Source organism: Plectropomus leopardus, chromosome 4 (genome assembly GCF_026936395.1).
Source record: "Plectropomus leopardus strain MGB_pleo_1.0 chromosome 4, ASM2693639v1, whole genome shotgun sequence".
Lineage (NCBI taxonomy): Eukaryota > Metazoa > Chordata > Actinopteri > Perciformes > Serranidae > Plectropomus > Plectropomus leopardus.
The window spans coordinates 37,450,512-37,463,867 of NC_142179.1; the positions used below are offsets into that span (position 1 = coordinate 37,450,512).

General features: G+C 39.0%; 1 protein-coding gene across 2 annotated transcripts in view; it reads left to right on the forward strand.

Moving 5' to 3' along the window:
- The window catches only part of nr6a1a (nuclear receptor subfamily 6, group A, member 1a), a 126,338-nt gene that overhangs the window by 78,457 nt on the left and 34,525 nt on the right, over nt 1-13,356 (forward strand). The window contains exon 1 of one of the 2 annotated variants that reach the window (XM_088077230.1): nt 8,014-8,154. The exons of the other annotated variant lie outside the window; for it this stretch is intronic. Within the exon in view, the coding sequence (XP_087933356.1) occupies nt 8,139-8,154 (16 nt within the window). The 5' untranslated portion in view covers nt 8,014-8,138. Of the gene's footprint in view, nt 1-8,013; nt 8,155-13,356 lie in introns of those variants that run through there. 2 annotated transcript variants of the gene reach the window in all.

The window sequence follows — 13,356 nt, forward strand, 5'->3', positions numbered from 1 at the left end:
TTAATCAATTTATTACCCTATAGGTTTTAACTTTTGGCCCCATGCTGCTTCCTAAAGCCCAGATTGAGAACTACTGACATAATCATTGATCATTGTTAAATAAATATAATTAATAAAAAATCTACTATAATATGGTACCAGTAATTGTCCTCTTTTTGTGGATATATAATTTTAAAAAGAGCTAATCTAATCGTTTACGATTGGGAATTAAATTAGCAATATAAAAGCTTCATAGATTTAAGTCATCAAAGTTTTTGCCAGCTGCTGATCATTAATAAATCTGCCTATAAAACTTTTTTTTAAGTAATTTTATTTTTGTATTTTTTAGTTTATAGATCAAATAGAAATTAATATTGTATTAAAATGTGTTCATCCCTTTGGGGGATACTTTGTGGCTGGGCTACATGATCTTTGAATTGACTTTGGGTTGCGCTGGGGTATGAAAATACTATGTAAATAAATTTGCCTTGCCTGAACTTAGCTGGGTCACTTTTACAGTATTAATACAGTTATCTAACTGACAAAGAGCCGTTTTGTTAGCCGGGGTTTTTTTTAATACATAAGAGGCAAAGCACCAAACACAGGTCTTTTTACACATTTGAAGACCTTTTTAATACCACATGGAATGACATTTATTGCCACCTTCAGGGCCATACCAGCAAATGTCTAAAGTGTATTTCATTTTTAGCTCTAGATATAATTATTTACCAAATAATTTACCTCAGAGGGCTTTATGTCTAATTAATATCTTGTTTTTTATATTAAATGTTATTAGAGTATAGACACATACTTCACAAAGCTACATACATCACATATGAATGTGAGTATTAATGACATTTTATTATATACAATTAAGAAGAACTTAAATGTCTTAAATTTGACATTGAGAACCCCTGGTTCTCAAGCCGGCTGTTCTTGTCCCGTATAATCAGAATTTGGTATACTGCCAAGTAGGTTTTCACATACAAGGAATTTGCAGCAGTGAGAGAAGACAAAATGAAAACAAGTACTGCACAAATCAAGAAACATAAATAATAGAATAAAACAAAAATGTCAATGGTAAGTTATGACGTGTTCAGTGTGACATATGTCACATGGCATGGGTTTTATTTTGCTTTTCATGTGTTTTACTTTGTGACTGGTGTCTGTGATAGGTACTATATAGATAAACTTTGCTTGCTTGCATACATGACATTAGGACGCATAGGGCCATTGACCAAACGTCTTCATGTGATGAATTGGGAGTAAGGATGACATCTTTTGTAGCAGGAACGACCACAGTTTGTTTATATGTCTGTCAGTCTGTGGACAAATTCTTTTCACCACGATAGCATCGCAGTGGTACAGCATGCAGTTAATAATCTTCCCAGGAGTGTGTAATGTTTATGATGTTCCATGTATGCCGTTGTTGTGAAAATCCAAGCACTACACATGTAGTGAGTGCATATCTATGGTTACTGTTGCCAAGAGAGGAGGAATAAAAATAAAGTAGCGAAGCTACAGAGTTGCTGTAAATGTATCCGATTTTGTTACACAAGATAGATTATAAACATATCATGAGTAGTCAAAAGAGTCATTTGCCTTCTGTACAATGTACAGTAATTCCAAAATTGCCATAATGTACAGTAATTTAACCCCTGTGACACTTACAATAAGCACTTAGTTTAGCTTACAAGTTTCATTTGAACTCATCTCCTGGCTTCTACATCTGTGTTTATGCATCACTTCTTACATGATCTCCTTACAGCCAGTTGCGTTTGGTGTAGGCCACGTTCGAGTCAGATTCATCAAGCACGCACCGCTGTCATTTGTTTTCGTGAACACTCTAAGGAAAAAATGACGTCAGCTGTAGACTGAGAAATAGCTTCTCTCTGAGGCAGTGGGTAGATTTGTAGATGTGTCAAAAGTTGATTAAGTACTTGCTTACTAAAGTTAGAAGTGTTACATATTTGTGATTGTGAATGGTGTACAATATATATATATATATATATATTTTTTAAATATGATAATTTTGAGCCTCTGGTACCATAATTTAACATCTCCAATCTGGCAGTACTGCCATTGGCCCCTCACTTTATGCCCCTTGCTCACAATCATTTTTTGTTATTAAAGTTACAAATTGCTGTATCCCAATTTCAATCAGTCATTTCCGTTCACTGATCCAGTGTAACCTAGGCAAATACAAAAATCCTGGCAAATCCTGGTTCACCAGTTTCTCTCATGTCTTGTGACATGAGTCACCATTAAAACGTGTTCCATTTTACCATGCACACCAATTCAGCTGGTGTGATCCCATCCAAAAATGATCTCTAGTTTTGTCTTTCTGTTTGATGCATGGGTACAAAATCAGACTGCATGCAGCTCATACTGGTAAAAATAAGTCTTCCTCTGAAAACCGCACACTTCATGTGGTTGGGCTTATCAACAATCAAATCTCAAATGTTTTGAGTAGGCAGAAGCAGAGGAGGGAATTTGTGGGGAGCTTTTCTCTCTGAGTGTTTTCCACCTATTTGTCCTCTAAAGGATTCGTCAGTGAGAGTATCTTTTGTTAAGGGGAGTTCTTGAAGGTGGTCTCAGTGGCCCTCTGGCAGGATGAGGCAGCTGATTTCAAGTTTTAGCCTCCAGGCCGACACACCACAGAACTCCTACCTACATTTTCTTTAAAGGTTAATGGGGGATTTATATCTCTTTGTGGTTCTGTTATATAAAGAGGCCTATAGGCAGCAGAACATAAAAGCAGAGTTTCCATTACAAATTTGTGCAAAAATTAAGTGATATTGTTGAAATGTTTGTAAAAGTCATTTGTGAGATGACTGTGTTTCCACCGAGTGATGTTCTGTGACTTCTCCTCTGGCAATAACATTCCAAGAAGCATGGTGATGGATGTTCAAAACATTAGCAGCTTTATTTCTATTGCAGCCACCGTACTAGCTGTCATTATTTCAGATCCAAGGCCACGTAGGCGTGTTATGGAGCCATAATGGAAAGGCGAGCTCCTCATACGCGGGATCGACCACATATGAGATATTTCTGGGAGGTCATAGATTTTGACAGAGGAGTTGTGGATCAAAAGCAGCCAGATGATCTGCTCAACTTTTGAAGAATTCTGTGATGCAATAACACCTCTTGTAATGATTTTTTGACTCTTTGTTGTACATCATGTAACCTATAAAAGTGTTTCCATTGCGGTTTTGGAAAATGGGTTAATGGAAACCCAGCCACAGTATGTTTTTGTCTGCACTGAGATGTTGCAGGTATGAAAGTGCTTTGGAAACACTTCTGATCCTTCTACTAACAATGAAACTCTGATTTTTACACAGTGATTTATTGATACTCATGGATATACATTGGTACTGTGAGTTGCTTTTGGAAATCAGAATGTATGTGTTTATATTTAGAGCAGAACGGTGTGGCCCGTTGCTGTGTTTCTTAAAGCTCTTTTGTTTGAAGAGTGGAGAGGTTTGGCCTGTGTGACAGTGTGTGGAGGGGGGAGGGGAGCTCAGACAAAAGAAATGCCTTTTGTTACTCTAATGTTTAGGGAAATGCGGGGAAAAAAGCCACAAAACATCTTATTCGAGCTGACATTGAATCAAATTAGCATTTCAGCTAACAACTTGGGCTTGTTTAAGAGGACTTTGCTGCATGTTTGTCAGGAGCAGGAAAGTCAGGCACAAAGAACACATACTTTTTTTCTGGGTGTGATTCTGGGCTTTTGCCTTGGAATTTGTCATTTTTACTATTTGCCACCTGGTGATGTCATTTTTTCAACCATATTTGGCATATAGAGAAAAATACATGCTATTTCCACCAGATATATATTGAAAATAATTAATTTTTTGTGTTTTTTTTTCAATCTAAAAACATAGTGGCATAGTGACATAGTGATTTTTAAAAAGTGCATTTTGTGCACAGAGCGATGTGAGTGTGTGTAATATTAAAGTGGGCCCTAAAGGGTTAATGTTGATAAATTCAGTTTTGAGCACTTCCCCACATTAAACACACTGAGGCCTCTCCACTGTATTTTGAGAAAGCCAACGTACATAAACTCTTTCTTGTTGCTTTGTTTTGTTATCATGCGCACAATCGAGAGTGATAGAATCACAGAGGTCACATAAAATGTTTCCCCAGCCAGAGAGTGTGAACACATTTTTATGTCAAGGTTTTTGAGAAGAGAGAAAGGAAGAGGAAGAAAAAAACAGCCCTGCACACAGCATCTGAGCTCAACAGACCAGTGCAGAAAAAACACCAAACCCTTTTGTATTAATTAGGAAAATGACTTCATGTATCATTGCATTATTATGCATTTTACTCTTCCAGTTGTGACCCTAGCTTTGAGAAAGACTTCTTTAGTAGATAGCAATAGAAGAAAAATGAAAGGAAAGGTTCTTAAAGTCTTTCATCATTGTGGTTTAAGGTTGCCGTCTTACGGGAGTTCACTGAAATTCCAGAATTTTAATTAATTTTCCTGATGAAAGAATAAGACACAAGATGACAAATCTAACAGGACATAGTTTTTGATACTCTGTGCTATATACATTCCAAAAAGTTTGAGGCCTTGTACCTCACTCTAATGCCATTTGTTTGAGCTTGCTTAAGAATGCAGATAATATTCATTTCTATATTAAATAATAGGTGTTATGGGAGATTTATTATTAATTCATCCAAAGCTGCTCTTAATTAGAAAACCACATTCAACAACATTTTTTGTTTGTATGAAACTGCACTTTTTCTCAGCAAGAAATTGGCGTGATGGACCGCAATCTAACAAAAAATTAAAACACTACATTTTTACCTATTTTTGCAAGTAGAGGCTTCCCAAAGGCCCACAAATCAAAAGAGCACTTAGGTCAAGAACCTGCACTTATAAAATAAATTCAAGTTATAGGATATACTTATGTAAAAAATATGTTGTCAATAACTTGCACCATCAATAACCAATAATAATAATCAATAATAAATTTTTATTAAACAAAAATTATATAAATATATCATGTTAGAGAGTCTATCCAATACAAAGTAGTTGTAGTGGTATTAGTATTGTAGCACTGTCAGTGTCTGGTGGGTTTACCAGTGTATCTTCCATGTCCTGACGAGTGGCCCCCAGGCTGGGGCCCTGTCTCAGGTAGTGCCTCTCATCACTTGGCGGCAGATAACCAGCAGAGGGTCCAATTGACTTCAAGGTTAAAGGCAACATGGCTGATTATGCCGTTCATCTTCGCCACATGGGAGGAAAGGTGCTAAGGTCAAGGGTGACATATGCCACCCCCCCACCCACCCACCCACCCCGCACGGCTCAGGTTTGAATTCCTGTTAGTATCGACGAGCAATGCTGTGTCATTCAGACTGAAAATATGACAACAAGGCCTGTATAAAGCAAACAGTAAGGTTATTGAAAAGAAAAATAAATTCAAATAAATATCAAGAAAAATTATACTTTCATTGGGTTTACTATTTCACAATATCTTTGAAAAGTTTACTGTTAACTGGGGATGTGATGGTAAACAAAAAGCTGGCTAAACTTTGAGATTTTCAGTCAAGATTTGTGTCAGCTTGAATAACTTCGAATATATGCATGTGTAAAGAGGGTTTTGGTCGGTTGACTCTCCAGTATCCCTTTGCCATTAACTCTAGTGAACTGTAAAGAATATTAATGCTTAAATCTGCATGTAAACACATATCCAATTACAGCACCGCAGCCAGGTCCCTCCTATAAGCACTGCCTTTGACATAGTGACATATGGCAGCAGAGTCTTATGGTATTAGTGCAAAGTAACCCAGGAGACGGCGAGACTGCCTTTGATCACTCCAACAGGTTACACGTGTCCTCATATTTCTACCTGCTCACCGTCCTGCCGGCGTGACAGCTCTACTGCTTCTGTGAATCATCCTTAGCCTAGCGGCACGCCTTCGCTCTCTCTTCACCTGTATGCATTTGCATGCTATCTCTCTGTGTTGCGTTTGAATGTGAAAAGCTTCTTATATGTGATTTAATGTAGCCCGGTCATTTGCATTGTCGGGTGTTGGGCCCTGGGGCAGGGGGTGCTGCTGTGAGAGTGAACAAGTGGTATTAGTAAGGTGGAGCTGTGGGGAGGGTGGACTGGCAGCCTGGCTGGATGATCAGGACAGGCGGGACCTCAGTAGTGTGAGGATCAGGTTGAGAAGAGGCTGCTGGGTAAACAGCATCAGGCTGGGCAGTGGAGTTTAAGGTGTGGCACCCTGGTGAAACACTGGATGCTTCTCACTATGGCCCCCTAACCAGGCCACTGGAGGGGATGAAGGAAGGGAACCCACTGGATGGTAAGATACTGGATCTCTGTAAAGGCTTAAGGCTGGTTGTCATGGCACCCACATGTAGGCAGAATCAGGTCTGAAAATGTAAAGTTCAGCTTTTACAGAAACTGAAGTTCAACTGGATGGCCATTCAAGCCAAAAATGCAAGAAGAGACTGGAGAGGGATTTCTAGAAGCGTTAAGGGCTGAATTGTATTTGTATGTTTTATTGCAATCTTGGTGAAGATTCTCAGTTATCCAGGTCATGAAAATTCTAAGTGCTGTATGATTGGGAACTGGACTTACTTCACATTCCTGAAGATGCTGAAGAAGGGTGAAACTTCTTCAAGAAACTCAAGCAAGTCCAGTTGCCTGAAAAATAGCACCTAGAGCTTTTTTTTTTGGTATGAACCTGTTGGAAATATGATAGCTGAATACTTCGCTTATACCTACTTAGGGCAAAATAAAGAAAACAGGAAATAAACTACCAAAGGAAGCAGCTGCACAAAAACTCTGTCTAAATTGAAGAACCAGTCTAAGGGGTCGTTTACATGGCAACGGTTCTTGCATGAAACATAAAACTTTTGTTGCGGTTTGGCCTTTCTTTCACACGACAACAGTGTTTTGGGGGCTTGAAAATGCAAACTTTTGAAACGCCACCCTTAAAGTCGCTGTGTAAACTGGCAAGATCCTGTGAGAACGGTGACGTCGCAGCTGCACGGCTGATGTTCTTCTGTGGTGTGTAATTACAAAGTTACACCTCCATCTACTGGCCTGGCATGCACACTACAACATTTTTGGTTGTTTTTGCGGATCTATGTACAAAAGGATGTTTCCCACAATGTTATCATATGGACACACATTTTTTTTTAAATGCTTTTGCAGCATAAAGAAGGAACTCCGTAGCTGCCCTGTTGCGCAGTCTCTATGTAAAAGCAGCCAGCATCTTATCAAAGTGATAGCTGTTTCTTTGAAATGTGTGATTTCTTTACATTTGTTGGATGTTTCAGACTTACTTGAGGGACACTGAAGTGTTTTAGTATTCCATTCAGACTACCTACTCACCAGGATTATCAATTAATTAATTAATTAATTAATAATTAAAATAAGCTGGAAATGAGAGATCATCAACAAAATGTTGGCACTAATATGAACATCCATGCAGATCAATGACATACACATTTCAGGTTTAGCTGGAAATATCTGACTTCAAGATTTGAATTTGAATGCAGTGTTAGTCCCACATGCAGGAATGTGTAGGATCAGGAGAGGAGGAGGGTCCACCTCTTGGTGTCCATCTTACTGGCCCTCAGCTCCTTCTGCTCTCCTGTTAACTCAGTTTGTAACCAAGCAAGCTGTGAAACTTTAGACAACTTCACCTTCTTCCCCGACGCACTTAGTGCTTCAATTAGTTAATGTGTGTGTGTTTTGTCAGCTTGAACCTGTGTTTATGCTTGGACATGCACTTTGGTCCTGCTCAGGAGTGCCAGAGGCATGGTGGAGGGGAGGGGAGGCTAATTTGGGTGAGGGCAGGGAGGGGTGTTGGTGGTGGTGGAGTAGTATTGTTGAACGGCAGCGAAAATAGGACTATCAGTTCCACTCAGATAACTCCTAGCTGTCATTGGACCTCAAGCCAAGCCATGACCCCAGGGTTTGAACTCTGTGGTCATGTGACCAGGCAGTAAAGTGACCAGTGGTGTGGCTCGGCTCTGGCTGTGGTCAGAGAGGGGCAGGCTGTCGAGGAAAGAGGTCGCTGGGAGAGAGAGCAGAGAGAAAGAAAAGAGAGTCATGAGGCAAGCAGGCCCTGTGGCTTTCTTTTAGCCAGGTCCGTGCGTGAATGGGGTCCAGGCAGACTGGGAGAAGCATGAAATGGATACATGGGAAGGTAAGGGAGGCCAGCACAGAAGGCTTTCTTTTATTAGGCTAACTTAAAGTCAGCATAATTCTGTGTAAATGGGAGCAGAGATGCATTTTAACTGCATTCTGGTACCCTAATATTGTTTTATGTGTACCTTGTTGTTTAGGCTACTTTTTGTTCTTATATGTGTTAGATTGGTATGTTGCTAAATCCTCAATCATGGCTTTGCATTCAGCCAATTTCTGCTGCATGTTATTCAAAAATTATATTGCCCTGGAATTACTATTAAAAAAAACCTGGATGTATATCACTTTTCTTGTGCTGCATTTAAGTATTTAAACCTTTGAACCATGAGCAAATTGGTTTGAACTCTTTTAAATATATTGGGGAAAAAGGGTAATGAGCAACTTGGTCATGTATATGGATTTAGAAATTAATTCAATAAGCTTGGAAAACATATCCAAACATCCTTAATTATCATAATTTTCTTCTTTTTTTTTTTTACAGAATCTCTATCATCATCAAGTATTCATTTATTAATCACCCATTCATTTTGTTTTATTTATTTTTTTAAATGAATTTTCTGTTAATTTACTTTTTCTACTTACTTTACTTTCTTTTTTTTTCTTCCCTAAGTGCTCATTGTCTTCTTGCCATAATTTGAAATCGAGCTGATTTGCTTAGGTTTATAGGGTTATTAACGCACTAATGTCATTTTAAATGCCCCAATAAGTCATTGTATATGCTGCTCTCAAGATCCTCTCTGCACTTTGATGAAACAAATGCTACATGTCTTTTTAATTTGTGCCACATTTGATCACGTTAACCCTTTCTGCAGAGAGTTGTTGGTGACTCTCAGGCCAGGCTAGTGAGCTGAGCTTTGCACTGCATTCCTTGCGATCAGTGCCTTCAAGTGCTTTGTTTATGTGTGTGTTATGACGTATTTCCGAGCGGCGGTGCGCTGCATATGTATTGATCTTTGGTATATGGGTTTACACAGTGTTGATATGATGGAGGATCACTCTGCTGGCCAGCCAGAACTGAGAGCACTTTCACATATTGCTGTTTTTTTCCCTTTTCTTTTATCTTTTCTGTATTTGTGCTTCCACGCTGTTTTGAACGCTGGTGTAGCCTCACACAAAGAGCACTTCTTTAGATGCCTGACTGTTAAGTGGGCCATCTTTCCTTGAACTTTGTTGATAACGCTCTACCCAAATCGCTTTTAGCTGGTCTGTCTGTCGCTTCATTTGGCCATTTACGGAAAGGATCTTAAGTGCTAGAATAAAATAACCTTCCTTTGGCAGTTTTCACACTGCATCCCACCCCAAGCACCCACCCACCCCCTCCCCCTCCCCTTGTATTGCAGGAATTTGGAATGTGATACTCTCTCACTCTTAAGATATAGTCCACATGGCAAAGCAAAGTGTCCTGGACTGCTCATCACTGCCGCACGTCCTTTGATAAGCACTTATCTCACCGTTCATTGATCATTCACTCAAATCATTTTCAGCACATAATCGGCTCTCAGGGAGTTTAACAACAATGAGAGAATTTCTGGTAGTAAGTCTTTCATTTGAGATCTTCCTTCAAGGACTTGCATGTGGAGGAACCGTGTTACTGTATTCGTCCCCTCCCCCTTGTGTTAATCCCTCAGCCAGCAGCCATGTTGGTTGTGCTCCAGCTGAGTGAGGGTTAACACCACTTCTCAATACATCACATTCATCCTGCAGGAAGCCCCTCTGTGCTGAGATTGTTCTGTATTTTGGGAAGATGGCATTAATTTAGAGGAAAAAGCAGAACCAAAGAAGATGAGGAGGACAGAGAGAGAGAGAGGAGGGTGAGAGGTTGTTGTTGTGGATGTAGATGCAGGGGACAGAAACTGTGGGAAGATCAATAGTAACAGTGGGGGAGGTCAGGGACTCCTGTGACTATGTAATGCTTGCCTATAAATAGCCAATGAGAGGGGCGGCTCATCCAGCCGCACACGCTCCTTTTTCCTAATTTCACTGAAACATATCCATCTCTCAGGCCAAAGCACTGTCACACACACACACACACCATCATGTTGCAGATCTTTGTCTTTCAAGGGTGTGTTATTTCAACTGCCCTTCCCCCCAGCACACGCACACACACACACACACACACGGGAATAAACTTATCATCGCACATTTTTCTTGCTTATTATTAGGTAAAGACACATTGGCCTCAGAGGATGTTCTGAGGCACAACAAGCTTTTTAATGGGGGCCATGTTGCAGTATTTTGGTGGGTCCTGCATGGGAAACATCAGTGGGAGTTTCTCCTGCTGGCTCTGTGGTCAGTAGGAACCCCCCCCCCCCTTCGCCCAACCCCAGTATATGAAGGGGAGACTCAACATTCATTAACAGCACTTTTATATGAGTGTGTATCACAAGGCCCAGGCCGTTAAACTCACCACATGGTTCATATCAGCGTGTGCGGACGGACATTAAATGGAGCTCAGGGCCAAAACTAGTCTCTGCTCTTTTAAACAGTGGTTTCATGTTCTGCAAATGAAAGGGTAGAAGGAACAAGGCACAGGCTCAGGAAAGGGATGTCTAACATGCAGCCTTTCTGCAGTTTCTCCTTTCTCTCTTATAACACAACTTTCTTTCTTTATATAAAAAACAGTAACACAAACTCTTCCTGCACAAAATACATGAAAGCAAGGTGCGAACATTAATAGAAGTAGAAGACTAATTAAAGTGGACTAAGCATGTTTTATTATAATTTTATGATTGTTTAATGTTCTGGTTGAACACAACAAACTACTTCAGTGCTTTTTATCTATTTACAGAAAATAAAAATAAAATTGAAATTATGTGATAGTGATATTTCTTGGCTGTTTGAGTAAACCCAGTGTTAAATTTATTAAATAACAGTTGTAAAAATGAACTGATTTCAGTCATTAAAAAAAACTTTATTTTAACAATATTTTTGTGAAAAACCTGTTGCAGTTCACTTTACACTTAAGAATATTAGTATTTTCAAGAGAAGCATCAGTTCCATGTTTTTCAATTGAAAGGAAAATAGCAACAAGGCTCAGAACAGTGACGTCAAACATATGTTATATTTTGCTTGTTATTATAAAAAAAGGGTAATGCAAAATCTTATTCCACAAAACAAAAGAAACACATACAAGCTGATAAAAGTAGAAGACCTAGTAAATTGGACAAAACATGTTTTATGATCTGGTTCAACACATCAAACTCCTTTATGTGTTTTTAAAATTCACAGTGAAGGACAGTAAAATATTTAGAAGCACTGTCATATTTCTTTGCTGCAATTAAAGTAAGTCCGGTGTCATATTTATTGAGTGTTATATGCAAATCAACTCACTTTAGTCATAAAATAACACACAAAAGTGTTAATGTCACAGTCACAAGATGTGGTGAAAAATAAGCAATATTTACAATAAATGATTGAATCCTAGTAGCACAGGCCACAGGCATATTACTTTGCAACTTTTTAAAAAATAAACCCAGTGTTTTATATATATATATATAAAGTGACAGATGTAAATTAAATAAGCAATAAGCAATAAATTGTCAAAACCAGTTGGGATTTATTTATATTTTTAAAAGAAATTCAAGAGATACGTTATGTAATGTTTTATAGATAGGTAACACACACAAAAAGTAAAACACTAACTAAAGTGGACCAAGCATGTTATATTCTTTCATGAGTGTTCATCTGGTTCAACACACCAAACTCTGTTTACATCTTTAGATATACATTACAAAAACTAAAAATATTCATCGTAATTTGTTGAAGAAATAATAATGTTAGTCATTATGAGAGATACTAAGCCCCATTGATAAAATGGTCTGTGAAATTAAAGATAGCTTTATAGATTGTTTGAGTATTACACAACATCTTCTGGCACAAAATAAATCCAAGCAACACACCAACTTGAAAAAACATGTTTCGTTCTTTAATGATTCTTCATCTGGTTCAACACACCAAACTCCATTTACATTTTTTGGATATACAATACATAAAGTAAAAAAACTCAGTAGCATGAGGTGGGGATATTTCTTTCTATTCAAGTAACTTCCGTCATAAAAAAATGGTTTAATGCTAACTTCCTTTTCTGGGAGAAAAAACAACAAACCATGTCAAAAGAGTTTTTGAAAAAAAGGCAATATTTTGGTGGAAACCTACTGTAATTTCTTGAGGAAAATATAATATTAGTAACTTAAAGAGAATCCCTGTCCTATTGGTAATATACTTTGTAATATTACAGAAAGTTACCTAAAAAAAACGAAGAGTAACTCACATGCACACCAGTCTTAATGTATGAATTTAAGAACCCACCTCACCAGAGTTCCTCACATGCAGATTAAAATTCTTATTTGGAATTTTAAAATAAGATGTAAATGATGTTTTGAGATGCAAAAAGCAGCAGAGACAGTGAGGCAGACTACAGTTGAAGCCTCTTCCCACATTATTCAACAATGTAGCATCACATGTGGCACATATTAGCATGACATTGTGGCCTATCTTTGGTGTGGTATTACTCAATGCTAATGATTCAGCCTCTAAGCCTGGGTGTATATTATCAGGACAGCAATGTCAACAGGTCGCCATTGTCTCGTGGGTGAGCCCAATCTGCAACTCCATGCATGTTACTTTAAAGATTAGCATCACAGTGTGGGCTGCCTGGAATGCTGGGTCTGAGTCATGGAGGGTCTTCAGATGCCTTTAACTTCCGTCAATGCGTTAGATGTGCGTCCATGTACATGCCAGTCATAGTCTGGTAATCTCCTTCACCCCGAGCAAGGGGAGATAAGTTTCAGAGGAGAAGAGATATGAGGAGGGGAAAAGGGGGAAGAGAAAAGGCTGAGAGACAGGAGGGAGGGAGAGAGGGAGGGTGCCAGCAGCGGAAAAGTACAGCAGATTCCAACCCCCGCTCCCTGTCTCAGCTGGGCATGATTGTGATGGAAAGCCTGAGACAAAACCTGAAGAGAAAACCCCGTCAGCAGCAGGCCTTGTTGCTCTGTCAGCCACTCAAAGGGCTGCTTTACACTATACATCACCCTTTGTGTGTGCAGGCTGCGGACAATAGGGAGATTTGGCCACGATACATCTCTGTTCTCAGCATGATGCAGCTCACACAGGGTCACGCAGACGGTGAATCCTGAGCGCTAGTTAAAGCCTCCCAGAGCAGGAACAAGTCTTTAAACAGCAATAGACTGATTTCAGCCTCAAA